The following is a 22791-nucleotide window of genomic DNA, read 5'->3' as shown; positions in this document are numbered from 1 at the left end:
CGTGTGGCACATCAGTATACGAGGGAAACGTGGGCCTAGAGCTTAGCTCCCCATCGTGCTGGGTTCCTCTGGCATCTCGTTTCCCTGCCTCTTTTCATCCCTCGTTTATTTGTTTAGCCAATGCCCTCCTCCTCTTACACTGTGCTGTGCTCCTGAGATGCCGAGCCTCTAGATCACTCACCCATCCATCTTTGTTAACACCACCTCAGACGGAGGTCCCGCAAAAGGACAGAGCGCGAGGTAGCTTACGGGGTACGGACTGACCTCTCTGGCTAAACCTTGCGGGGAACCTCATCCTACCTGCTGGAGGTAGCCCTCTTCCTCCTCCTCCTCCTCCTCCTCCTCCTCCTCCTCCTCTTCATCCTGGGTTCAGGTGAGGCTGTCTTGTCGACCTGGCTCTCAGCCTCTTTTCCTGCTTGCTGCAACCTATTGTGCATACATATGAGCCCCCAGGTACCATTCTTGTCTTCTTTGAGTCTGTCCTGCACCCACCCTCTGGCCGGCGCTCTTTTGTGCGTGTTCAGCTTCAACCAGCCGCCCTCCTACACTCGTTAGTACCATCGTTGCAACGCGGCAAGCTTTGTATGCTGCATTGAAACTGGGCAGTTGGTTCCAAATTCCTTCGCTTGATCCAGCTCGCCTCCATGCGCTTCACATCCTTTCTGGCCTTGGGGGCTTTGGCCCTCAGTGTCACGGCGCAGGATGGTCGCGTAGTCTATGCCAGGCAGAACGAGTCCTCTCCTGAGACCTCTGTTGAATACTCGGTCGCTCCTGAGCCGGCATCTTCACCTGCCCCCTCGCTCAAACCCGAGGTGGACTCTTCGCCGGTGCCAGCGTCTAAACCTACCGCTGAGCCTGCCTCCTCTATTGTAGCGCAAACGGAGCCCACGCCCACCGACGCAGAGAAGAAGTCACCAACCTACGACACCAACACTGATGACTGCATCCATTGGGGTTCCAAATGCCCGTGGGGTAAGACGGTTACAGTCACCGAGAAGAAGACTGAAACGGTCGTGGAGAAGAAAACGGAGACTGTCACTGTCACTGCCAAACAGACAGATGTCCATACAGATGTTCAGACAAATGTTGTGACCAAGACGGTTACTGAGAAGGAACCTGTTGTATCCACGTAAGTTGAGCGTTTTATCTGATCAGCCAAGAGCCAAAACTCATCCAAAGCAGCATCACGGTCGTTTCCAAGGAAACGGTCTTTACAACGGAAGGATACACGACCACGGATTTTGAGACCCGAACTGTCATCAAGTCATACCCGGTTACAACCACGGTTGCTCTGTAAGTGTAAATGGTCGCTTGACGCCTAACACGTTGATTTTCAATACCGCTCTACTCTTACGCTGCCTGTCACTTCTACACGAGGACAACACTAGGGGACAGAGGAGAAGAGACAGGGACGAAATCTCGCGCTCAAATTCTCATGTCAATTTCGTGTCGCTTCAGAGGGAAGATGACTTGAACTGACAGGCTACCAGGTGCAAGCCCGTTGTCGAACCCGTTCCGACATACGCGGCGCCAACAACCAATGGCGGCTATGGCAGGAAGAAGCGCACCCACCCCGAAGTCTGCGAGACTCGCACAACGACGATCTGGAAGACCCTCACCGAAAGCTTCACAGTACCTCTGACTGTGACTCAAGGCTACACCAAGACCCAGAAGGAGATCGAGACGCAGAAGTACACCGAGACCAAGAAGCACACCGAGACGCAAAAGTTCACGGAAACTCAAGAGGTTACTGCCACCAAGATTCACACCTCTATCTCGACGTTTGTGACGACGCACGTTTTGACCACCGTCGTGCCAACTACCGTTGTTTCCAGCTCCACCATATATGTGACCAAGACCTACACGACTGTCGAAACTCGGACGAAGAAATTTTACTTTACGGACACCGTGACGCAAAAGTTCACCCAGACGCAGAAGTTTACAGACACACAACGGTTCACTGACACAGCCATCATCACAAAGAAGATTACTGACTTTGCGACCATCACAAAGCCAGTGACCAGGACGGCCACAGTGACCTCGGTGTTTGTGTCTCCGACGACGATCATCTCGACTTTTGCCTACACAACGAGCATCCCGTACACCATCACAGTCGACCACACCACAACAACAACGGCCTGGTCAGTCTCGACGTACTTCAGCTACAAAACCTACACCACTTCGGCGACAGTGACTGCTTCATTCACAGAGGTCCAGACGCGGACGGCTACTGCCACCAGGACGGCTACACTGACGGAGAAATACACGTCGCCCACCACCATCTTCGTGTCGACAACCTTCTACGACACCATCACTCTGTCAACAAGCTACCCAGTGACAGTGACGGATGAGAGAACGGTTCGGGAGACATCCTACATCACGAGCGTTCGGACAATCGTTTCTGAAGTCCCGGTCGTATCCTACGTCACGCGTACGAGGACCGCGACAGCTCTCTCGACTGTCGTGGTTCCAACTACGATCCCCGGAGAGCTCACAACCATTCTGGTCCCCACCACCATCGAGGGCGAGCTCACTACGATTCTGGTTCCGACAACAATCCCCGGGGTGGTTACTACTGTCCGGGTACCGACAACAATTGCTGGCGAGCTCACGACGGTAGTGGTCACTACTACCATCGAAGAAACGATCCTGGTTCCAACCACGCTTTCTGGAGAGCTCAGTACCGTTCTGGTTCCAACCACGATCTCGGGCCAGGCGACGACCATCGTTGTACCAACCACGCTTCCCGGCCAGATCACGACTGTGCTGATAACTACGACGATTGAGGAGACAATTCAGGTGCCGACTACCATTTCTGGCCAGCTCACTACGATCCTGGTTGCCACTACCGCAACAGCAACAATCCGGCCGCCTCCTGAAACGATCACTCTTGCAGGGTCGACAATCGTATCGACAATCGCGGGACAGGTCACAACCATCCAACTGCCAGGGACTACTTTGACTCTTCTGACAACAGATGTCGTTACATTGCCCCCCTCCACAACCACTCTACCTGGTTCGACGGTGGTGACGACTGTCACTGAAACAGCCCCTGCTTCTACCGTGACTATCACTGAGGACGGGACCACTATCACGAGCGTCATCCCTGGCCCAACGTCCGTTGTCACTTCAACCTTGACCCTCCCACCCATCACTCTGACCCTCCCTCCTTCGACCGTTACCCAAACTGACCGGACGGTTTGCCCTGCCCCTACCAACACTCCTGGCGTCAACCCTATTGTCGAATTCAACCCCAGGTCAAACCTCACCTGGGGCTGCCAGCCTGGATACGTCTGCAACCCTCCCAAGCCGGCCGGCTGCAGCTTGTGGGCCGACTCGCCAGCAGATGATTACGTCTGTAACCCAAGAGACTGTATTCCTGCGCCGTCGTACACCCTGGCCACCTGGAAAGAAAACGAGACGCATTACTATCCCCCTAACGATGGATACTTCAACCTAAACCCCAACGCATTTGGTCTTCCCTACGATATCTTTGACTACGATGTTATCGTCACCAAAGTGAAGGGCAAGAAGGGCCACAAGAAGACCACCATCACGACTGGCAACTGGGCCTCCGCCACCGACCTGACGCACTTCCCGCCCCCGGCACAATCCACAGTGACAGTAGCGCCGGCCCCTGTGTCTTCTTCATATGAGGACGGCAAGCATACTGCCAAGCATCACAAGGAAGGCAGGGTCTACGAGCGCCGCTCGCTTCTTAACAAACGTGACGAAACGATCGTTCCGGCCATCTGCTTCGACACCTGCAACAATTGCTACATCGAGGTACAATCCACCGGCAAGGTCACTAGCATCTGTAGTCCCACATCAGCCTTCCAGACGGACTTGGCGTCGTGCAGGCAGTGCGTCAGAGAGAACGTCGAGGACGAAAAGGAGACTTTGCGGGTCTACCTCGAGCCCAAGTTCCAGCAGTTCATCTCGTTCTGTGAGGGCGAGGCGCCCCAGAGCCCGACTTCTGCGACTGTGCTGCCGCCCCAGAGTCAGGTGAGCTCGGCCATCTTGACCACAGCGAGCCAAGACACCGGTTCTACAGAGACTTCGGCGGTGCCCATTCCGGACACCACCACCACAACGCCCGCCGAAGCATCAACATCGCAGAGTCCAACGCCAACTCCAATCGTTTCCCAGAGCACAGGCACCGTCGTCTCTTCATCGTCCTCGGCTGTCAACTCAGCAGACACCTCTGAGGCGTCGTCGACGGTTGCTGCCACGTCTGGCTCCACAATCGTGACCGCAACTATTTCGACGTCGGCCGTGGTAGGAACGTCGGCCGGAGGTGCCTCTGATCCCGCCGGAAGCTCCTCTACGAGCGTCTCTACAGGCGATTTGACATCTTCGACGGGGAATCCTTCGACGGCATCGTCAGGCACCGCAACAAGCGGCGCTAGCTCAGTTTCCACCGCAACGGGCGGAATTGGTGGATCAGCCTCCGGAACGCAAGCCCCCTCATCGACCGTATCATCTCCGGGCACTGGCACCACCGGCCCTGTCGTCGTCCCGACGGGTGCGGCGGCGAAATCCGCATCTTCAACCCTATTCGTCGTCATCGCGCCGCTTTTAGCTCTTCTGTTCATCTAGTTTCTATCCACTCTTTCTTCGATACATATCACAATTATTTCATGTTGGGTTATACACATTTGGGCGGTAAAAGTTCATGAAGGTTTTATTCACGACACTCATTCACAATCGTCTCACCGAGAGACAACTCAACTCTAGCGTTTTCAGAATGAGAGCACGAGATGAACGACAGATATTGATTTCAGAGACGGATTTCACGACACTCCTTAAAGATAATGAATAATTTGCATCGTGTGGCGGGCGCATTTCGGAAGGATTACTTTTTATTTCCCATATTTCATCCATACGGAGAGGTGACTTGGTCATGATACCCTTTACGCTCCTTTACGACCCGGCCACGATAACCATGAGAAAGATGTTTGGGAGCCGAAGCTCGGTAAAAGCTTTGGAAGGAGGAGGTGATTTTTGTGACTTGGAATCTGCAAAAGGCGAGAAGCCTGTTCTTGGCGAGGAAGATTAATCGGTCGGGGCACTGGATGAGGCGATGAGGCGATGTGGCCTCTTAATACCAAGAAGGGATCACCTTTGAAATTCAGTAATGTCTGGTTCTTTGATTCCATCCACTTCCTCAGACAGTGAGTCATGGCCCCTTGGAGGTGGTTCATGGGCCAAAAATTCCACCTGTCCTGATCGCCGTAAGGTTGTACGTTGTCCATATCCAAGTTTACGGCACAGCAACGCTAGCTAGTCCATCATCCGCCATGACTCCTCCGTATGAGCGATTCCCCCGCCTGCCTGACCTCCGCCAAGGGCGTTCCCGGCCAAGATTCGTCTCGATGGATTCGTGCTGCCACGTACGTATCCCAGATGCCATGATTGCCATATAATGAAGCGCCATCAGAATGCTCAAATAGGGCTTCGTCACCTACCTACTTAGTCGAGCGGTCTCATCATCTTCTGCCGCTCTCACTTTATGTACACATCACGCACGAGAAACAAGTGCGATATCCTCCCGGAAAACCCTCCACCTCTAACATGAAGATACCGACCATGTCCTCCCTCATCCTCGTCTCGGCGCTGCTCCTCCACGGCGTCGCAATGGCATGGCAGCGCCCGTCCTTCCGGACTCCCCTGGTCTCCTCCTGGCTCGGCGACGCGTCGTCCCCGGGCATGCCGCAATTCGGCCTCGACATGGAGTACCCGTGGCTCTGCGCCACGCCCGCCCATTATCCCGAGACGGACGCCCCTGCGGCCGACCCGTTCCACAGCATGGAGATCTGCGACAGCGGCTGCGGTCGCCCCGGCGCCAACTGCACCGGTGAGCCCCCCGCCGCGCGCGAGACACACTGACAGAGAAGTGTTTGATGAAGCGCGTGAGCTAATAGTTGGGTTTTAGCCATCATCGAGGAGAGACGTGACATGGAAGAGCTCGGGGTTGGGTCCAACCTGTTCCGTTCATCTGGAGAAGAACAACAGTTGCGAGTGAGTACACTCGAGTCACACCGGCCCCCACCCCCCATGATTCTTCACAAATCTTCTGCCTCGGGGGTCGTAGAGACTGACTTCTCGATACCAAAGGAACTCACAGGGCTCTTGGCCGCGTTCCCGAACCTCAGACGACTCCATCTGCCGCGGTCCGCCGAGCTGGACCTCGGCTTCGACGGCGGGCATCTTTGGTGCGGCAACGCCTATTTCGACGAAGACGGTCTGAGTCCCTGGCTGGAAGTGCAGGCGGAGGACATGGCGGCCACGCGGCGCGCTGGGGAGATCGTCCGGGACGCGCTCCCGGGGTTGAAGGGCTTGTATGTCAGATGCGACGAGGGAGGGGAGCAGTACGGCAACTTCACCGCCGACGCCGAGGGAAATGAGTTTGTGGACTGGACGTGGGTCGGCGACTTGGCGTATGCGGCGCAGGTGATGGGGTAAAAGTGAGAGATGTGAGATGGAGTCTCTGGTGTGCGTAGAGCCCGATTGCAAGACGCCAATCGAGCGTTCACCGCCGGCCGTTGTTTCGGTATCTTATACAGGGCCAGCAAATAAAGAGTCATCTACGGGCGGGTATTTGTCCGCATCTCCGGCACATACTTAGTAGAACAAGCTTTTGGGATCCATTTGTCAACCGGCAGCCTGACACGATATAATAGCAACCACCAGACGATGACTACCGGTCTGCAAAAAAGTGAAGTCTCGGAAGGGTGACGGAGGCCAGCCACTCCAAAAGAAAACTCGGAATAGGTCGGGGGGGGGGGGGGTCTTCATTTGAATCGTGGCATGAGTAACAGCTAAGATATCATCTCCGGAACAAAAGGTGAGGTTGGCGGCTCTAATGTGTCCGGTCTTCCGTATAGCCTTGACCACAAGACATGACATCTCCCCTTTGAAGAGTAATAGAGCACTATGGGCAGCAGGATGCTCTGAATGACAAGGTACTCTGGAACCCTCCCAAAGCTCCATGGGATCCGCCGTGTAAGTCGTCAGTCAGAACCGCCCGGATACGTCAAACGTTTCCTGAATGGCATGCAGGACAATCACTTCCATTGACAGATAAAGAAGAGAAAAGTGAGTGCCGTCCCCGAATTAGTACAAAGCTTTCCTGGCGGTATGAGATCCGTGCTCGCGAGGACAGCAAGGAGCGTCGCCGAACAAGGGAGGACTCGCGAATGCCCTCTTCCCCCTTTGTGTGAATAATGATAACTTGGAAACAATCGGCAGAAGCAAACTGCCCTTGGAAGAGCAGACTACAGGATATTAAATGGGAAGACGAACACTCCACCCTCATCTTCGATGGCAGAAAGGCTTCAGCAGATGTAAACGCGCCCCCCAAGAAAGTCACGCTGGCAGATTACACCAAATACAAAAGACATAGGCATCTACTTCTTACCTTTGACAGCGGGCGAGGTGTTTAGGGGACTATAAGCAGTACCGCCCACGACACTCATGATTGAAGCCAGCACAAGGTCGCGAGAAAATAACTGAATCAGCCACAGCTAGACGACCCCTTGGGCAGCAGATAGAGCGAAGACCATGTCTAACCGGGTGCCGTCGACGATCGCCCTCCCTACGTTTGACCGGCCTCAAGCAAACACGAACACTGGCTCATCATCGAGCCAGCAACAGCCGGCACAACTCCAACAGCCGCAGCCACAGCAGCAGCAACAGACGCAACAGACGCAAACACAGTACTATGGGTTCTATGGCGAACAGCCGGAGCATGGGACGTGGCCGCTCACCGGGAACATCACGCAGCAGAACCAAGCACAAATGAGCCCCCAAGGACAACAGGCCGGCCTCTCGGCCGTGCCCAACACAAACCCCCTTCTCCCGGATCAGTCGCAGCCGGCGCAGCAGTTCCCGACTACGGAGCACTTCACGCCCGCGAACTCGGTGCTCCCGCAGGGGAACGCTTACACAGCGCCGGCGCCCAGGACCCGGACGCAGCCGGCGCCGGACCCCAGCCCCAGGAAATGCGACAACTGCCGCAAGACCAGGGCCTTCTGCTCGGGCCACGAGCCGTGCAACCACTGCGTCGTCGCGGGCATCACCTGCTCGTACAACATGGTGCCCCTGAGGGCGACGCCGCCGAAGCACCGACGCTCGTCGGACGACGAGGACGCCAATGACACCGGCCGGCGGCAGAAGAGACCCCGGCGGCTCCTGCCGGCACCCCTGCGCGACAACCCAAACCCGCCCCTCTACCGCCGCCGGCCGCAGCTCGGGGTCCCCGGAGACGGCCTCTGCGACTGGTGCCGCGAGGGCGGGCACCAGGACAAACCCTGCGACGCAGACCACGCCAACGAGATCGAGTGCTCGCAGTGCACCAAGTACCGCAACCTCGCGAACCCGGACCACGTGTGCACGGTGCGCGGCGGCGAGTACTGGCAGAAGCGCTTCGCCAACTCGCGGCCGACGTACTCGCACTTCGACCTCGAGGCCAGCTGCTGCGTGCGGTGCCGGGAGAAGCGTGGGTCCAACCGGCCGACGCTGTGCGACATTGACGACCGCGTCAAGATCGGCTGCACGCCCTGCAAGATCGACGGCGTGCTCTGCGAGATCTACAACGAGGAGCGGGTGCTGGCTCTCGTGCGTCAGCCCCCGCCGGCGGCCGCCCTCATGTGGGACCGCCCGGAGCCCCGGGACGGCGTCATTGCGGCGGACCGCCGGCCGTGGTGGCGCCACATGTGCCGCGAGTGCTACTCGCAGATCGGCGAGCGCCGCTGGAAGCCGTGCTCGTGGATCCTCGACGTGCGCCTGGGCGAGTACAAGTGCGGCCGCTGCGACGCCAACGGCCTCGCCTGCGTCGACTCCTGGACCGGCGTGCAGTACGACGCGCCGTATACCTACTCGGGCTCCGGCGACAAGGTCACGACGCTCAACAAGTCCGGGCCCCGGACCGGCCGGCACAAGTGCACCAACTGCGCCGCCAACGACGTCCACTGCCGCGGCTACAATAACGACGACGCCGGCTTCGCGTGCGCCAAGTGTTCCATCTGGGGCCTGACGTGCCAGATCCGGCCGGCCGACGGGCTGACGCGCACGCTGCCGCACATGGACCGCAGGATGATCGGCTACTCGCGCGTCTCGAGCGACCGGGCCACTACCTTCCTCGGGTGCCAGCCGTGCCTTGAGAACGGCGACAGGTGCGACCGCAAGCGGCCCTGCGACAGCTGCCACGACAAGGGCAGGGCGTGCGACCTCTGGAGCAGCGGGACGTGCAAGCGCGGCCGCACCGTCGGCGCCGACACGCCCGACTACTACATGTCGCTCGGCTACGGGCCCGACGGCGTCAACAGCGGCCGGTGGCACGTACCGGAGGACCAGCTCATCGGGCCCAATAAGCCGAAGCGCGCCGAGGCGAGCGCCGCCTTCAGCACGGCGGCCTACGCCGCCGCGCAGACTCCGTCGAGGCCGGGGGAGGCTCCTAACGTGGCCGCCGGCGTGGGCGGCAGGTACAACGCCTTCTTCAACAACCTTTCGCCGCCGAATGCCTCTAATAGCGGGAGCACGGTATCGGCGTCAGCGTTGTCCAACAACCCTGCCAATCAGACGTACTACGGCGACAATAACGCCGCCCAAGAGGCGCTCCAGACAGGCCAGGGCTACGAGACGTGGGTGGGCAACTTCAACGCCCAGCGCGGAGGTCGTCAGCAGCCCCCGGGTAACGAAAACTTCCCTCCGTTCGGGGGACCGCCTCAGAACCGGGACGAATTGGGGCGGATCATGGGTGGCGGCGGCGGTGGCAGCGGCAGCGGCAGCGGCAGCATCAGCATCAGCAGTGGTCAAGACACAACATCCGACAGCGACTTTTACCGCATGGCCCAGGGGTCCGAGGTCGTTGTGGACCCGGCTCTCTCCATGGACGTGGACGAGACAGACGTCCAGGAGCAGAACCGCGTCGCCGCCGACATCAGGCAGGCGATGCACCTCTACGTCAGGGACATGCGCTTCATCTCCGTCGAGCTCCGCCAGTTTTCGATCCCCGAAATCATGGACGTCCCAGCCAACGTCAGGCCCGTCCAGGCGCCCCAGCGGGTGCTCCTCGAGCTCGAAGACCACCCGCAGGCGCAGCGGCGTCCGCCGTACCAGACGCAGTGGGACCCCCCCGCGTACGAGAAGAACCTGAGGGAGCTCCTGTTCAAGTGGAAGAGGCCGGGGTACAACGTTCTCTGCGACATCCCCGACGAGCCCGCCAACTTTGACGCCGACTTTGCCGCCGAGTACCAAGAGACACGCTGCGAGGAGAGCCAGCCGCAGTGCGGCGCGGTGGTCCGCAACGGCGCGCACTGCGAGAACCTCCAGCATATGGTCCGCCCGCAGCCGTACGCGGTTTGCGACGGGTGCGACATGAAGGGCAAGAAGAAACTCTTTGAAGGGCCCTCGCCGCTGACGCGCGGGGAGTTCCTCAACATGCGGGCCTACGCGTGCTCCGTGTGCGCCGTGACGGAGGAGGCCGGGGCTGAGTTCGGCGGGTCGTGGAGCGGGGCTGGGGCCGGTGCGGCGAAGCCGGTGACGGGGTGCCTCTGCGCGGCCAAGCTGCTCAGCCGGCGGCTGTGTCAGTTCCACCGGTACCGGCTCGCGGCGGCGATGATGGTGCAGACCATGTTCGTGGCCGAGTGGGCCGTGACCAACTTCGGGCCCGACGCGTGCCTCTTCTGCAAGGAGCGGCCGAGCCGGCTCACGACTGACGGCTTCGCCGACGCGCTCGTCTACTTGTGCCTCAACTGCCAGGGCGTCGTCTGCGAGAGCTTCGAGCGGGGCCTGCATCCGGGCGTGCACGAATGGTTCGGCGGCGTCGAGCCCGTGACGCTCTGGGAGCAGAACTGGGACCCGATGCCCGGCGTTGTCGTCGAGGAGGTGTTAGAGTAGCGATAGAGGTCGGACGGAACCGGGCGGTTATATGACATGGCAGCGGCGAAACGAGGAGGGGGGTTTTGTGGCAGGGTGGGTGGGGGGTTGGTCCTTTGTACAGCACATTGCAGCTGGTTTCGCGCGAGTAAGAAAAAGAAAGGACGAAAAGGGAAATAAAAAGAAAGAAAAGAAGGAAAAAAAGGGAAGGAAAAAGAAAAAGAGAAATTCTGGCGTTTTTCTCTTGGCAATCTGTGTGAGTGGTTCACTGGTTTGTTAGATGGATGTTTCTGGGCTGAGCGACATGACGCCGTTGAGGCCGAGTGGGAGGCTGGCTGCATGAGGTAACAGGCTAAACCAGGCCAAACCAGGCCACAGAGGAGAGGAGGGGCTCGTCTCTTGGCGGGAAGAGGGACTTGTTGAGAGATCCAGAGGTCTCTCTATCTGCAAGTTTCTTACATGTGTCAGGGTGACATTCTCAGGTTAAATGGTGACAGCATCTATCACCTCGCCTGTCGAGGACCAGGTGGTCATAATGATGTGGCAATGCCATCCGTGACTGAACATTAGAGGCTCAAGCTGGTCCAGTAGAAATAACTAGCCGGTTTTCAACTAAATCAAAGTCTTGCACAATCGATACTTGTTTGGCAGTAGGCATGTTTATTAAACAGTCAAGACCTTTCCTGTGTACATCTATATGCAAATTATTCATTTCTTTGTATCAACATACACTTTCAAGCACTATCAGGCTGGTGCTAGCCAATGCTAGCCACACATGACAACTAACACATCAAGTCGTCTCGGCACAAAACGTCCTTGCAGTCTTGGCCTGTAACTCAAGTCACAAGTAAGGGATCTCGCCCGACCCTGGCTCAACGGTTGAAGTCACATGCAAAAAATGGAAAAAGAAAGGCATGCACATTGCTAGTTGGATTAACATAAAGGGAATCTGTATGACTTGACGACTGACTCTGACCTCGGAAAAACCTTACGGTGTCTCGGAAGAAAGAAGAAATTACAGTATGAAAAGGCGGAGAAAAAAAAGGAGTACTGATATAAAGAAGAGACAGAGACAAGCCGATGTTTGGTCTCAAATAACCCTCCCAAGTTGTGTAGTAAAGAATCTCAAGCCCACCCTTCCCAGGGCCTGCAGCCAACACACACAAACACACACACACACACACACACTCTCTCTCTCTGCCTCTCTCTCTGGGCTGGCATGGCAGACCAACATGTCTCCAGCCATTTCTTCTCATGGCATCCTCACCCAACTGAGGGTCCCTCAGATAGCCCTGTGACATGAACGGTACTCTTTTTGTCCCAGTGCCACACATACCAGTCATGTATGCTGTGGTTGTGACTGTGTTCATGTTCGTGTCCATGAAGTTGCCCTGAAAAGAACAAGTTCCCAAAAGTGTGCAACAAGTCAGAACCCGACTCCCCATCCGATGCAAATCAATCAAGTTTTTCATCATTGGCCCTCCATGTCGACACCTCTTCTCCAATCGACATATGATGGGTCAGCTTGGACCGCTCAAGAAGCCAGACGGAGAGAAAGGTTGCGTTTGGCATCTGCCATCATCCCACACCAGGCCCAGTCGAGGCCCAGGGTATTCATTCCACAGCTCTGCAGCTGCTAGCGTCGCCCCCACCCCTTCTCCTGCTCCTGCTGCTCTCCCTTTCCCCAAAAAGGACCGCTCACATTAGTACGCACTTGGAGCAGCAGCCTGCCTCTTGCTCGCCGTTCTCGACGTCCATGGGCTTCGGGGGGCCGTTGATGCCCGAGGCGCCGCCACTGCCGGTAGAGTAGCCCTGCATCTCGCGGTTGTACCGACGGATCTCTCGGACAATATCGTAGAAAGCCTTGTCGACGTTGATGCGGGACTTGGCCGACGTCTCGATGAACTTGCAGCCGAATGACTTGGCAAGGGCCTCTCCCTCTATAGCGCGCACGAGTGAATGATGTCAGCTACTTTTCATTCCATCAATGAATCCAAACCGGGCCTGGGCCTCGAAAGGAGCCGCCTCATGCGGCGTCGCGGCACAGCAGGGATCAGAATCATACCTTGTCGTGTGACTTCTCTCTCGCTCTCCAGATCGCACTTGTTGCCGACGACGACCATGGGGAAGTAGTCCTTGTCCTTTACTCTCAGGATCTGCTGTTGGAATGTGGTGATCTCCTCGAAGCTCTGTCGCGAAGTGATGGAGTAAACCAGCAGGAATCCCTCTCCCGTCCTCATGTACTGCTCCCTCATGGCGGAGTACTCCTCCTGACCGGCCGTGTCGAGGACATCGAGTAGAGCGACCTCCTCGTCGATGACGCACTGCTTGCGGTAGGAATCTGAAATGGGTGAGAGCGACATTAGCATGCGATTGATTCGAAGCCGTCCCATCCAACGGTGGAGTAAGGAGTTCGGGACGACGCACCTTCGATCGTAGGGTCATATTCGTCGACAAAGTGGCTCTGAATCAATTGGATGGTCAAGCAGGATTTACCGACACCACCGCCGCCGACGACGACCAACTTGTACTCCCTCAGAAACTACGAGATGGCAACAGGTTAGCAACGGATCGATGGGGCGATGGAGCGATGAAGCGACGGAGCGACGAGGCGGCAAAAGAAATGAAGGGAAACGGGAGGTGGCGACGACGAACCTTGGACGCCATTGTGTTGTGATGTAGCGATTGGGAGATGGAAGAATTCGCGATGGTCTTGCTCGTGGGCGATCTTGATGGCTCGAGGCAGCTGTTGTAGGAAGACGTAGGGGAATCCGGGAGACGGTTCAGCAGCAAGCGAAGCAGCCGGGCGATTTGGCGTGTCGACGGATTCGGCAAGGCTCAGCGTGTGAATGGCGACAGGACGTAGGCGTGAGCGTCGGCGTGAGCGTGAGCGTGGCGGGAAAAAAGGGACGGGCTTCCAGCGAGCGAAACGGACGGGTGGGAATCTGGGACGGCACAGGCCGGATTGCGAAGTTTAAAGGTGAAACGACGAGGTCGATGGCAGAAATCCGGGACTGACAGCAGAGACGGTCTTTCGAGAAGGAGAATGAGAGAATGGGGTGGTGTTTCGTTGCTAAGGGGGGCTTTTTGGCCAAAATGTGGAGATGGAGGGAAACGGGTCGGTCCAGTGAAAGGAGAACGGACCACTGAAAGTGACCAGCAGCAAGCACGGCAAGCACAGCAGCACTGGCGCGCTGGACCGCACCTCCTCTTGCCCGCCTCTCTTAGTCTCCCCCCCCCCTTCCCCTGCTCCTTCCCTTATTCCTCCTGAGCCTGGCTGAGGGAGGTACCTGCCTGAAGTCGGGATACGAAGGGGGGGGGGGGGGGGTGAAAGGTACCAGCGTAGCGTCCCGGGGTACCTGCTATGACAGCTGCTGCACGACAGAAATCGCAGTACTCCCACACGCTCCGGGGGTTTACCTTTTCTTTCCTGCCTTAGAATTCGCCTCCCTGGCCCCTCCTTCTTTTCCCGACCTGGACCTGACTGACCCTCTGCTCTTTCCCTGGCCATGCTTTTTCTTTTCTTTTCGCTCTCGTCTTCCTTCCTATTGCCCCTGTTGCTACCTACCTCCACTACCTAGGTAGTCGTACTGAGATCTCCGAAGGGGGTCTGTATCCTCCTTCTCCGATGGTACCTTATCCATAAGTAGTACATACTTATGTTCTTAAACAGATCCGATGCTACAAGCACACATAGAGAGAATGCAACAGAGGCAGAGATAACCAACGTCTGATGCTACGGCCTCGTCTCGCCGCTGCTCTACTTCCTTTCTGTCGTAACTACGGACTGTGTCAGTAGTCGAGGTACGGCCATGTCCGCCCGAGTCTGACCAGACCTTTTCCCCCATTGCGTGGGTGTGCTGTATTGTAGTTATCCATTAGAGGCTCTCTCGCTCCGCACCTCTCCTCCTCAGGCTCTTAGCCCCATTCGAGACCCAATGCGTGCGGCTTATGCCGCGCCAAGAAGAGACGCCCTTTCGCTCTCGGCCCCCGCCTAACCTACAACCCACAATGAAGGTACTCTGTACTCTGCCTTGCCTAGAAACATTGGCCTCTTGTGAACCAAGCTTGGTCGCAGTCCTCTTCGCCAGGACGGGCCACAGCGGTTGGTCAGCAAAGACTCGACGTTTAGCGCCGTCGTCCTGATTTGACAGCCAAAGTCGCAGGATGCCCAGGCGCATGTGCGAACCTCACCACTCATGTTGAGGGACGACGCGACATGCGGCACTGCGCACATCATTGTCGGCGGACTTTGGTAGATGAGCGAACGAGAGAGCATATGGATGGCAGAAGCACTACTCGCGGCGACGGCACGTCAATAGTGAATTACGTCGTAGGGCGGCAAGCTGATTTTGCGTAAAAGCAGGGGGGTAAACATAGGGATTGGGCCCCGATTCCCAATTGACGACCATTGATTGCTACGCCCGAATAGGGTCGTGATAGAGTGCGTCAGGACATTGCAATAACGCGATCAACCAGAACAATGGAGAACCCCCCAGTGATTGGCATGATGCGGATACTGAGTGCTAGAATAAAGGGTGGGATTCGGTCGGGATGAGGAGGACGATTAAAAAATAAAAATAAAAAGGGTTTGCAATGTTGGAGTTTGTCGCCGCGACCTTCTGATGCAGTAGCGTCGGCTGCAGCAGGGGGACCTGGAACCATAAAAAGAGGCCCGGTGCATATGCCTGCAGGTGCCCACCAGCAGCAAAGCAGCCGAGGGGGGGCAGCTCTCGTTGATGGAGTGCAAGGGGGGGGGGGGGGCGCGATCGATTAAAGTGGTGTGTGTGTGGACAAAAGGAAAAGGAAAAGGGAAAGGGGAGAAGGGTGAGAATGAGATTGAGAGGGGAGGGGCGTGGCGGTTCGTGCCAGTGGGAGCGAAATGGAGGGTTCCACCTCAATGCTAAGGCCACCCACCTCTTGAAGCAGGTACGTACTGATCTGGACGAACCGGGGGGATGGATTGCAAGTAAGCGGCAATTCCAACAATTATTCTGATGGAAGATTTTCAAGAAATGGGCTCCTGGCTTGTACGCGCGACAGTGCGATTAGCCATTATAGGGAATGTATTCATCCAGCTCGCTTTCCCTTACTGTACTCTGTACACTGACGGCCGAGTCTCGAAACGTTTTGTTTTGTCCGCCGTACTCGACGTCAGTCGGGGCCGTGAAGGGTGAGAGCTCCAGCACGGTAACGAGACGGGTTTCGTCATGAATTTTCGGCTTGCTTTTCTCCAAAGATACCGAGTACTGCTCTTCACCGCTTCACCGCTTGGCCGTCGTTTAATCTTACGTCTATAATCACAACATCTGGGCCCGCCCCTATTTCATCCGTCATCTCATCTGGACGGGAAAACGACATGGGAGGACGACGTGCCAACATCCAACGTGGAGAGTGGGAAAAGACGTATCGCATTTTCCTGGTTCAACAGCTCCACACTGCTGATTACCTTCATTACATGGGACAGCGAGTGAGATGAGCCGGTTTGGTTTGCCTATTGCTAACCTGCTAGCTCCAGCTCTAGCTCATCCGACGTCCGCTCTAGCCTCCTGGGTTTCCCACAAGCTGCTTGCCAGCTTGCTCCGTGTCAACAGGTCAGGTTGGTTGCTGATGGCCATGCCCAGAAGCGCCACCAACAACATCGGACGCGATGGGCATGGTGCAGAGGAAACCAGGATAGTTGAAGCCGACGTGTTGGCGGTATTGCCTTGGTCGATTGTTGATGTTGCGAGCAACGCGGATCTGCAGGAATTGTCGAACCGCATGTCGCGTCCGCTCTACTTGTGGTCGTTGTCCGTCGTCGGTTTCCAGAGACATGTCGTAGCTTGTAAAACAAAACGTACAGAAAAGCAAAAAGCAACCGTAATCGTCTTCTTTATCCGGAGACTAGGATCCAAGAAACGATTGACAAGGCACCCACCTCAATTACCGGTCCTTGACAAGGCGGCACCGGGAGACCCGTACATACACATAGTTGCTGCACGAATACCTACGGAAGGTACCTCAGTTGGGTTCGTGACCCGGCCCGAGGGACATGGCCATATGCAACTAAAGGGTTTGGAATATGGATCTCCGCCGTGGGGAGCTTTGACCATATCGGCGCTTGCGCGCTCCTTCTGCTCCCGATTTACACCACTAGCGGCACCGTGTCGTATCGTTTCGCACCGTGCTGACGATGAATTCTGCATCTCAAGCTCCAAATCGAAGGACGAGCCATCCTCCACGGCATCCCGTACTTTGCACTCATACATCTCAAGTTCCCGCTGGTTGTTTCCTGTGGCTCTGCCTTTGAAACCCATCTCTTGTTCTGTTCTTGCATCGTACCTAGAGTCAAACAACCGACAGTGGGCAGTTGGTTGTGTACTGGTGCTGAGCTCCGCCCCAACCACATTCCTGTCGATGACTACCTGTACCGTCCAATTCGTTGCAACTTGCGAGACAAGTCCGTCACGATCCATCCAGGACAAACGTCACCCACGCGCGTCGCTATCGGACCACTGGCAATAGTATCATGTCAACTTCAAGGAACCGACGGCAACATTTGGCGCCTCCTTGGCCCCTGTACATGGCACCTAGCACACGGTCCCAGAGATGTTGGATCGCCTCCATCTGCTACAGATACGCCATTCGTGGTACAAATCAATCTATCTGTTCACCGCGGCGGTGCTTCTTATAGGTCATACTGGCTTGAGATGCCCTTTTCTGTATTCTCACATCCACGTGGACCATCTATGCTCAACCTCAACCGATCCTTGTGCCAACTGGTGGCGCTGATGCCAGCCACACACTCTCTCCCACTCACTCACTCACTCGCTCACTCACTCAATCCACACACATTGACTTCCTCGATTTGCGCCCAGAACCTTGATAGCAACAATTGCAACACTTCATGCCACTCGCTCCCTGTTCATCCATCGCACACGGCATTCGCTAGGAGACAATGAGTCTGCGCGTTGTCAGCGTGTAACAGCAGCCAATATGCAAGGGCGGAGGCATTGGAACGCACAATGTCATATCCGTCCTCCCGCTTGTGGACACACAACGTCGTCTGAAATTCCCTCCCGTGCAGAAGATGGATGCGGACTGAGATACGGTACAGAGTACAGATTACTGCCGGCGGATATGTCGAGGGTCGAGCACCATGTTACATCAAGGCGACTATCAGCCGTCACGTCAAGTGCATGGCTACCATAAGTCACGAGTGCCAGGATCCGGATGCGGCCATCCAGGCTCTCTTCTAGCCAGCCATGGATATGCATGGCTGCCCCGTTGTGCTGTAGCACACGCACATCATCGGACACCGCATGCAGCCAACACGATCCGAGGATGTCAGTCATTCTGCGACTATGGTGCGATCCACAGCCGCATCTCCAAACAAGAACGGAAGCCCATTGACACGGACTGGTGGTTTCATCAAAAAAGGACTACATCGATTCTTTTCAAGTTTCCAATACGGGGACCCTTTTTCTTATTCTTTTTCTTTCCCTTCCGAGCACGACGGATGGGAAGACATCTTGATAGGCAGTGCTCGACGGAGCCAATCGACGCAAAAACGAGCAAACTGCAGCATAGCACTAGGCAGCAGTTGAGTATAGCGCACATCGGCACACAGTACGGCGAGCAACTCCACCAAGACGCGCGTGGAAGAGGGGCGCTTCAGCAGTCACGACCCATGCATTCGGTCGCTCTCTAGCTGACTGGGGGTCAACTGCAGCCAACACTGCTTTGAGCCCCTCAACTTTCCCGTTTCAACGACGCGGCTAGGGGGGCTACTGCACCCCGGGGCCTCAAAGTTGCCGGGGACCTTCTGTCATAATGATAGAACGGGTCGAGCGTGCGTCTGCCCGGACGATACTGAAGCTCCCAAATGGCATGGAAACTTCCATCTGGTCAATGGTTTCGCCGCACCACAAACTCAAAATTCCAGACCGAAACGAAGCTTCCCCCCCAGACCTCTCTCTATTCCTCTCACACATGATATCGGCCAACCTGGTCTAAGTAGTCCTGACATCTGAACCTTTGCCGGCTTTACATCAGCCATCCATTGACGCCTTGACGGAACTGCTACTCTAGTCAGACACCCCGCTAGCAAAGCTTCGTCAACCGTCAGATCTTCCGCTAGTTCTCCTCATGCTGTGCACAGAGGAATGGAAACCATCTATCTGCAGTCCATACAGCACATTCGAGTCAGAGAGGCTCTTCTTGGTCGTTAGCGGCCGTCGTAGAAGGAGCTTTGATTCGTTCGCTGCGGAGCCCGTAGGCTAAAGCGCTGGCACCGATTGCAATTCCTCCTCAGCGAGCGAGCTGGCATGGCCCGGCCGGTAAGACAGCGCGGATCATCTTCCCGAAACAAATCACTATCAATCGTGTCGATCCCTCATTGTATTGCGCTCAGGTCGCTTCCCTTCGTTACCTCCGCAACTTCCAATATGGATACTACACTTTGGTGTGGAGGTGTCCAGGTGACAGGGGCATTCTCAGGCCATGCCTCTCTTCGCCTTGTCTGCTACTGGTTCTTGGGGGTTGCTGCACGACATGGAAATGATGTAAGTCAAATTGATGATTGTCCAGGGCCAACTTATTGCCAAGGGTCCTGGAGAACTTGGAAGGACAAAGGATCTCTGGAACTCGCCCACCGAATGACATCCGCTTCACTTCCCACTTGACTTCCTTTATGCTTTCGTCCATAACCACAGTGCCACAGTCACAACCGCAATCGCTAGTCAATGATATGTCATGTACGTGAATGGCTAACAGGGCATGGCCCCCCGCGAGGAGCTATACCTTGGCGGGGTTCGTGCTTCTAGAAGCCGTTACTACCGGGCCTGCGGCGTGAAGTACGTACGACTGGACCGCCAGAACAGTCAGAACAGTCAACGCATTCAGGACACCGAATGGATTTTCCAGGATTGCCGTTCTGAGCCCTGACAAGACCAACTGGTGGCGATAGCGACGGCGGTTCCACGTGCGTCCTTTCGCCCGCTCCAGACCCCAATCGCATTGATCGACAGCAACAGTCTGGCACTGAACCGTGATTGACCTCGGCCGGACCACGTCGACTCAGTGGACGTGACCGAACCCGAGAGGCGCTGAGGAGGCATCTCCAAGCTTTTGCCCGGTGGCACAGTGCGGCATGGCTGGGGGGAGGAGAAGAAGAAGCTCCCGGCAGGTTCAATGTCGACAATGCGATGACTACTGACTGGGTTGTATCAGTCGGGGACATGCTTTTATGGGGCATGAACTGACCTTTCCGAACGTCGTCTTATTTGGCTGACTCGTTGCAGCACATCGGACATGGCCTGGCCAGTGTAGACGGTTCTGGCTCCCTACGAAGTACTTTGCTTACAGTGGTTTCGTCTCGTCGATAAGGATCCGCGAGCAGTAGCCCCATCGTGCCGTCACGCGACCCAAATACAGCCAAACATTGAGGAGTATCGCGCCCTGGCGTCCACGATAACACCGAGCTCTAATCCACACTCATCTCCCGGCGAAACGAAGCCAGTCTCCAACGGGTAGGTAGCCTGACGGCTGGCAATGGCATATCTCGCTCACCCAAGCCATTCTCGTACAACTAACTATCCGTACTGCAATGGACCCTCGTCTTTCTAGAAGCCCTAGAAGATCATTTCTATCCCCCCCCCTGGGGCCCTGGCTTGTAGCAACGCAATCTGCAGCCGGCGCGTGGTGGCGGCCGAGGGCGTCGACGCGTCCAGGGTACTGAGCTCGTGGGCTCGTGGGTGGCCTGTGGTGCCATCGCCTTTGACAGGGGTTTCGCGACGATCCTCTCGATGTTGGATGGAGGCAACTCGCGATGCAGCACTGCACTCCGAGTTGAATTAAGGGATCAACGGCCTGCGACGCCATTTCGGTCTGTGCGAGAGTTGTCCCTTTTCCCGCACCATCAGCAAGAGATCGGCGTTCGATTCCACCTCCGTCTATCCGTATACCTCCACCACGTGGGCTGAAATTGGTCGTGGTGAGGGCCCATCTGTGGCCTTTGCGCGTCTTCCCGGTTCCGCCGCCTGTCCCCTTTCAGGGTTGACCCGGGCGACGCAGGGTCGACATTGAGTGCACGAGACAACGGGCGGATGACCTGTTCGAGCTATCGAAAGACTCGACTCTTCCGAATAGAAGAAGAAGATGATGATGGTGACTCGATGCCGCTCTTTCTAGATCGGCAAGGAGCACGTTACATCGCCCCAGATTCGAGATGAGAGGATTACACCCAGGAACACCCCGCAGGCGAGGAATTGTGATGGGTACAGCGGCGCCACATTCGTCAGAATTGTGCGGGTTTGCTATCTGGTTTGAGTTTGACTCTGCTGCTGGAATATCAATTACTCGATGCCCTTTCCCGCTTTGGCTGTGGTATCATCCTCGCCCTCGGCATATACGCGCTTGCCCTGAACACCTTCCACGACCTCGTCCACGATGCTCTCGATGAAGGCCTGGTCCCTACAGCCAGAGAGTCAGCAGCGGTCATTGTTCGAGAACCCACCAAGTCAGATTCGAAAGGGGGGAGGGATGGTGTTGGTCGTCGCCACTTACCGTCCAACCAGCGTGACCGTGCCGTTTTGTTCCCACAGAGGGTAGCTGCCGACCTTGACGCCCTTGGGCTCCACCTTGGCCGCGAGTTGGGTCAGGTATCCGGCGACGGCACTCTCCGGGAGCGGCGTGGAGATGAGCACACGGCAGAGGCCCTTGCCCTCCGGGTCGGTGAGCCTGGGCACGATGCTCGGCTTCAGGCCGTCCAGGAGCTTCTCGACTATCCCGAGGGTGTCAGTCAACTGCCCCAGTGAGAAGTGGGGGAGGGGGTGGCGCAAGCAAAGGGAGAGAGAGGGGCTCACAGAGGCGCGGGACGCCGGGCAAGATGTGGATGTTGCCGTTGACGACGTTGACGGGGACCCAGAGATCCTCGTGGGGGAAGAGGAACTGCTTGCTGGGGTCTCGCTTCTCGTCGGTGGGGAGGATGACCATCCGCAGCTTCGCCTGCAGAGCCGGGGAGTCGACGTCCCAGTCGAAGTGCGGCTGGTTCGGGTGCGGCTTCGAGAGCCTCTTCATGCGCTCGAAGGCGTCTTGGTTGAGGACGAGGGGCAGGTCAAAGGCCTTGGCTATTGACTGGTAGGTGATGTCGTCGTGCCTGTCGACATATGAGCCATGGTCTATTACCCTTGGGTAAGGGGCGGTTCTGGTCCAAGGCCTTACGTTGGTCCGATTCCTCCGCTGCAGCATTGCTGTTAGCTCCGGCCACGACGCACCGGGGCTGGAACGACAAACCTGGTAACGACAAAGTCGTAGCGGTCGCTCATGCGCCTGACGGCCTCGACGATCTCGCTCTCATCGTCCTCGATGACCTCGACTCTCTTCAAGTTCTGACCGCAACTCAGCACACCTTCGCAGGCTTCGGCAGGCCATTGGAGAACTTACAATACCCAAGGAGAAGCACCACTTGGCCATGTACGCCGAGTTGGTCTGAGGTAATCGGTCAACACATGCACGCCCACGGCACCTATCATGTACACTGCCAAAGGCAGACATATGGCTTCACTCACATCAACGGTCTGCGAACACGCCACGCGGTTAGTCCTCGTGCTTCACTCAGCCACACAATTGGACGGAACGCCACGGTGCAAGAACTCACCTTCCCACCGAGCACCTCATCCCCGATAATCAGACATGCCGCCGTGTGGATGGTGCGGGTGTTGCGCTCGTCGGCCGAGACCATGATTCTGGCGCGGGCGAGGCCGGAGAGAGGAAAAGCGGGCTTGACGGCTTGGGTGAGTGTCTGGGCCGAGGGGATGTGGCGGGACAGCTGGGTGAGGCGGGCGAACATGAAGCCTTTCGCGGTGTGCGTGTATCTGCGTATGTGTACGTGTGTATCGGCTGTGTGTCTCGCTCTCTATGCTGTAC

At 56.7% G+C, this 22791-nt stretch overlaps 5 protein-coding genes across 5 annotated transcripts; 3 read left to right on the top strand and 2 right to left on the bottom strand.

Moving 5' to 3' along the window:
* Positions 1–644: 644 nt before the first annotated feature.
* On the top strand, positions 645–5119 carry CDEST_11058 (uncharacterized protein; the record flags this gene model as incomplete). The annotated part of the gene is made up of 3 exons (XM_062927214.1): positions 645–1129; positions 1183–1293; positions 1491–5119. The coding sequence occupies 3 exons, from the start codon at positions 645–647 to the stop codon at positions 4597–4599; spliced, it is 3705 nt and encodes a 1234-aa protein (XP_062783265.1). The 3' UTR covers positions 4600–5119.
* A 55-nt stretch (positions 5120–5174) lies between these two features.
* CDEST_11057 (uncharacterized protein) lies at positions 5175–6590 on the top strand. The gene is made up of 3 exons (XM_062927213.1): positions 5175–5857; positions 5936–6021; positions 6118–6590. Exons 1-3 carry the CDS (start codon positions 5575–5577, stop codon positions 6463–6465), a joined length of 717 nt encoding a protein of 238 aa, XP_062783264.1. The 5' UTR covers positions 5175–5574; the 3' UTR covers positions 6466–6590.
* A 973-nt stretch (positions 6591–7563) lies between these two features.
* CDEST_11056 (Putative zn(2)Cys(6) fungal-type DNA-binding domain-containing protein) lies at positions 7564–10902 on the top strand (the record flags this gene model as incomplete). Its single annotated transcript, XM_062927212.1, has 1 exon — positions 7564–10902. One exon carries the CDS (start codon positions 7564–7566, stop codon positions 10900–10902), a length of 3339 nt encoding a protein of 1112 aa, XP_062783263.1.
* Positions 10903–11808: 906 nt separating this feature from the next.
* On the bottom strand, positions 11809–13954 carry CDEST_11055 (Putative small GTP-binding protein). The gene is made up of 4 exons (XM_062927211.1): positions 13537–13954; positions 13309–13423; positions 12947–13222; positions 11809–12821 (listed from the first exon to the last, which is right to left on the bottom strand). Exons 1-4 carry the CDS (start codon positions 13546–13548, stop codon positions 12580–12582), a joined length of 645 nt encoding a protein of 214 aa, XP_062783262.1. The 5' UTR covers positions 13549–13954; the 3' UTR covers positions 11809–12579.
* A 7264-nt stretch (positions 13955–21218) lies between these two features.
* On the bottom strand, positions 21219–22714 carry CDEST_11054 (Putative MoaB/Mog domain-containing protein; the record flags this gene model as incomplete). The annotated part of the gene is made up of 8 exons (XM_062927210.1): positions 21219–21336; positions 21430–21646; positions 21729–22021; positions 22087–22104; positions 22159–22253; positions 22309–22353; positions 22434–22442; positions 22523–22714. 8 exons carry the CDS (start codon positions 22712–22714, stop codon positions 21219–21221), a joined length of 987 nt encoding a protein of 328 aa, XP_062783261.1.
* Positions 22715–22791: the final 77 nt, after the last annotated feature.

Source organism: Colletotrichum destructivum, chromosome 7, assembly GCF_034447905.1.
Source record: "Colletotrichum destructivum chromosome 7, complete sequence".
Lineage (NCBI taxonomy): Eukaryota > Fungi > Ascomycota > Sordariomycetes > Glomerellales > Glomerellaceae > Colletotrichum > Colletotrichum destructivum.
Note: the sequence above shows the minus strand (reverse complement) of the source record. Positions and strands in the feature narration are given on the sequence as shown.